The 4524-nt window shown below is 44.3% G+C and overlaps 1 protein-coding gene across 1 annotated transcript in view; it reads right to left on the bottom strand.

Annotated features, from left to right (window-relative positions):
* The window catches only part of ELF2 (E74 like ETS transcription factor 2), a 29226-nt gene extending 24708 nt beyond the window's left edge, over positions 1-4518 (bottom strand). Inside the window, exon 1 of the mRNA XM_023519284.1 lies at positions 3948-4518. Coding sequence (XP_023375052.1) covers positions 3948-4005 — 58 coding nt within the window. The 5' untranslated portion in view covers positions 4006-4518. The remainder of the gene's footprint in view (positions 1-3947) is intronic.
* Positions 4519-4524: the final 6 nt, after the last annotated feature.

The following is a 4524-nucleotide window of genomic DNA, read 5'->3' as shown; positions in this document are numbered from 1 at the left end:
GAGCCAATGCTTTTTTTTCAATTTGATCTTTTCAAAACTAATACTAGATATTCTGATTTATTTACAATAAATTAGAAACAAGATTTCCAATTTCAAATTTCACAACGAACTTTGACAAAACATTCATTTTGTCAGTGATAATATTTAGGCTAAATTTCCAAAAGAAATTTTACCCATTACCTGTAGTGAAATTTTGCATTGTAGAGCAAAACTGGTGATCTTATTTGTCAAACAAAAGAAAAAACTTAAAGAAAATATACCTGAAAATAAGGCGGCATGATATTTTAGACTGATAATTTTCCAGAAAATCTAGACAATACACATACTTAAATGTAAATATCAGGAAAGTGACATTAAGTATTTTCTCTATTAAGCTATATATACTAGGATATAAGCCTAAAATATGAAATAAATTGTATCATAGACTTAAACATACACAAATAGCCCAAGTTCCAATTTTGCATACCTATTTTTAAAGATTGGCTAAAAGAAATTAACCTCCTCATTACATAACAACCTTACAGACATATTCACTCAAACATGCTGTAATATAAACAAAAAAAGAAAAATCCAAAAAGATAAGACAATTCAAAGAAACCAAAAGGCTTAACTTTCCATGAAAAGTTTCTGAGACATTTATTTCAGAGTTTTGAAATTCATTAGAGATCATCTAGTCAACTTTGTCCTCTTACAGAAAATTAACCCCTAAAGAGGTTAAATTCCAAGCTAGTTCAGGGATGGGTAGATAAAGATCAACTTTTGACTTTAGGGTCAAGGACCACTCTCATTTATCATGTTGCCAATGAAAGTTTTATAAAATATGCCAAGTCTTTACCACAAAAATACTTTGTATGTTAAAGTAACAGTGATTTGTAATAAATAAGCTTATTTAGAGCAACACCTGTGGCTCAGAGGGTAGGGCACCCACATAGGGAGGATGGCAGGTTCGAACCGGGCCCCAGCCAAACTGCAACAACCACTACCAAAAAAAAGCTTATTTATTCCATCCTTTGTTTTGAAACTCCCAACAGCATAAATATTGACAGCTAAAGGAGTACATATATGTGATACTTAACCTTCTAAAGGAAAATAAAAGCACAACTCTATCTTCTAATACCTTAACATGTAACAAGAGCAAAATAGCTTTTACACTTGCTTTAAAAAAGTTATGCTAGCAATATTCAACTTAAAAGCTTATCTCTTCCAGTTTTCACAGGAATCAGTCATTCTAAATTAATCATCAACCCATTACAGCAATCACTTTTGCTACTATTTACATTTATGATTACATAGATTTTCATCTTTCTTCAAAATTATAGACTGTGAGATCTTTATGAGGGAGAATTACAGCATTTGATGACTTCTCTCAAAGAGACTGAAAGGTATCCTGTCCATTCCATAAACACAAATTCTACAAACATTATTCTCTCAATCCTCTGGAAATGGGCAGCAATAAAAATTTAGAATCACAAATCTTAATTTCCTGGGCTATCTTTCCTCTCCAACTTTTAAGTCACTGAATACACCTTGGGAAATCAGCAAACCTGTCTCAAATTTCCTTCTAAATAGATATTGTAAGGGAGCTTCAGATTACATGGGCATGATTGAGGAATAATCTGAAAATGATCACATGTAAAATATATTCTTTACATAACATTATAGTAATGAAAAAAACTTTAATTGGAAGATATGTATATCTTAAAGAAATGCAGTAGAGCTGGATTTTAAAAAACTTATCAAAGAAAAAGTTTTGTACTTTCACATCTAAGAGGGTGTGTGTATATATAAATGGAATTTAACGGAATGTATATACACACATAACACACACTTCTATCTCAGAATAATGCACACACACGTATCTATCTCCACTCCAAGCAAAATTCTACAGGTCACATTCAGTTTCACTGTTAACTACAAAAGCTTATGAAAAAAATAGCTTCCACTGAAAAGTTAAGCCCTCTAAACATTACAGTTACTTTCAAAGTTCTGACTGCAAGGGCATTCTAAGGTTCTCACCAGTATTCACAACCACTGGAACACCCTTCGAAATGTACACGTTCAATACTCAATAGCAATATCACTGACTCAATAAATCTAAGTATAGTTAGTACCAATAATACAAAGCCAAAAATTCCATTCCTTAATATTAACGATAATAATGGGCTGAACATAAACAAAGAAAACCAAGTTCTCATTGTATTCCACCTCTTAAGTTCTTGCTGTCAAACAAATGTGTTTTAATCACTGCTCAGTAAACTGTTATTTTTCTTTAAAACCTTTGAAAAGCACAGAATTACATTTTATAGAATAAAAGGCTGGTCACCATTACGTATTGTACAATACATACAGTTATATTAATCCAGACTTTATTCGAACTTGGAAGTTATTCCGTTAAAATTAGAGGTACACACGTGTTCATGATTCCCCCCAAATGAACTGAAATCGCAGGGTTTCGCCTACTAATTTCAAGTCCCCTACCTAAAAACAACGGATGGAAAATAGTGTAAGACCTTCTACAACATTACTGTTTAGTGAATACGTCTCATCTTCCAATTCTCATCGATGGCGACATGAAATAGAACCCGGGGAAAGGAACACGTATGCTTATTACTGCATTAAATAAACAGTACTCAAGCAGTGATACATCTATCCAGGGCTCTCCCTGCGCCGTCTGCTATTTAGTAAAGCTTCTTTTTCCATGTAACTTAAGTCCGTGCCCTTCCGCTGCAGCAGTGGCGCTGCACATCCCCCACCCGTGCGGCCACTTCCGTGTTTACACTCCTCTTCCCTCCAATTCCATGCGTACATTGTCAGCTTCACTCCCGCCCAATCTTCATTGGCCCAGCGTGGGCCCTTAGTCCCGCCCCCAGAAATCAACGTTCTTATTTGGAACATCTCAGAGAGCAGATTGGAACCACAGGCCTGTCAATCCCGTTGGTTCTGTCCTCTCCCAGGCGCTTCCGCTGTGGTGGGAGGTTTGGGGGGAGGGGGAAAGGGGGCAATTCCGTGCTGAGACTTCCCTGGGGCCAAGACTCCCTCCCTCCCGCCGCACTCCCTCACATACACCCACTGTTTACAAAAATAAACGTTCTTCTCTAACGCCCCAACGCTCCAGGTCAGATGGACAAAATACAGTCCGTGTCCTTTCCATTATTCTCCCCCCTAAAAAAAAAAAAAAACAGCCCACGAGGGAAGGGACATACACCTAGTTTCTTAACAGCCACCTCCAAAATAAGGATGGGGAGGCGGGCCCCTGACATAAACATCGTCCTGGTCACTCCACGTTAAGTGACCCTTTCCAGAACCGTTACTCCAGAGGCTGCACACGGTGGGGGTGGAGGAGGAGGGAGGGTCAGGTCAATTTTTTTAATTTTTTTTTGGCGGGTATCGGTCCATTGGACATCGCCCGAGGTTGCCTCGTCCATGCGGAAGTCGTGAAATTGTGGACGAAGTGTGAAAGGAGCACGGGGCGGGGGTGGCGAGCGTGCCCCGGAGAAGCCCGCCACCCCCGAGTACGGGCAGCAGCGGCCTCTCCGGCCAGACAGCGTGGCAGGCGCAGCCGAGAAACAACAGCCGCACTCACTTCCTGGTTCCTCTGCAACTGGGGTGAAGCGCACAACTCGCCCGCCCCCGAGTCCCCAACTTAACCGCGGCGCCGTTCTCCGGCACCCGCTGCCAGCGCTCCGCCCGGCAGCTGCCGCCTCTGCTCGGCGAGCCCACCCCGAAGCGACAGCACCGGATTCGAGGCAGGTTACTCTCCAAGGTGATCACTTCCTGATTCGTCGCCTCCATTACTTCATTCACTCCCCCCTTTTCCCCGGCCGCCCCAGTGACTGAGGTGGACACTGCACCCCCTGCACAGACCGCTGCGGGGGAGTCATCCCGCCTTCTGTGCACCCCCTCGCCTGCTACCCCGATGCACGGGAGAAAAGTTCCCCTGTCCTTACCGGCCCGGATGAGCAGATCCAGCTGGTTCGTGGGTCCCTCATGCAGAGACGTCGCCATGTTTATCCCGGGGCTGGAGCTGCTGCTTCACATTGACTTACACCGTGAGCAGCGGCGGCAGGGGAGGAGGCGGAACCCGCGGCCGGAGACACACGCCGTGCGACCCACACACACTCACGCACTCGCACACACTCCGACGCCCGGATCCTTGCGCGTCCTCCGACAGGAAGCCGAGGCCGGCCCGCCTCCTGCCGCCGGGCTGAGAAACCCCACCACCTAACGGCAGGGGCAGGGGCGGCGGCGACGGCGGCGGCCCCAGCTGGCAACGCGATCCTTCCGCCCCGCGCCCAGACAGGAAGTCCCGGACGCCCGCTCCGGAGAGCGCCGCTACCCGCGACCAGGAAGACACCTGAGGCTGGGAAGCTGCTCCGGGGGCCGCGGTGAGCACACAGCCGCTCGGCGGGAAGAGGCACATTTCCCACTCTGCGCCAAGAAAGTCTGCAATTGTCGCCCCTCTGGAAAAGAGCCATTAATCATATTTTCTTCCTGGAAGCAATCTGATACCTAGTCCTGCAGCTG

This window comes from Otolemur garnettii, unplaced genomic scaffold, assembly GCF_000181295.1.
Source record: "Otolemur garnettii isolate 467f Iridium unplaced genomic scaffold, OtoGar3 scaffold00169, whole genome shotgun sequence".
NCBI classification, from domain to species: domain Eukaryota; kingdom Metazoa; phylum Chordata; class Mammalia; order Primates; family Galagidae; genus Otolemur; species Otolemur garnettii.
Note: the sequence above shows the minus strand (reverse complement) of the source record. Positions and strands in the feature narration are given on the sequence as shown.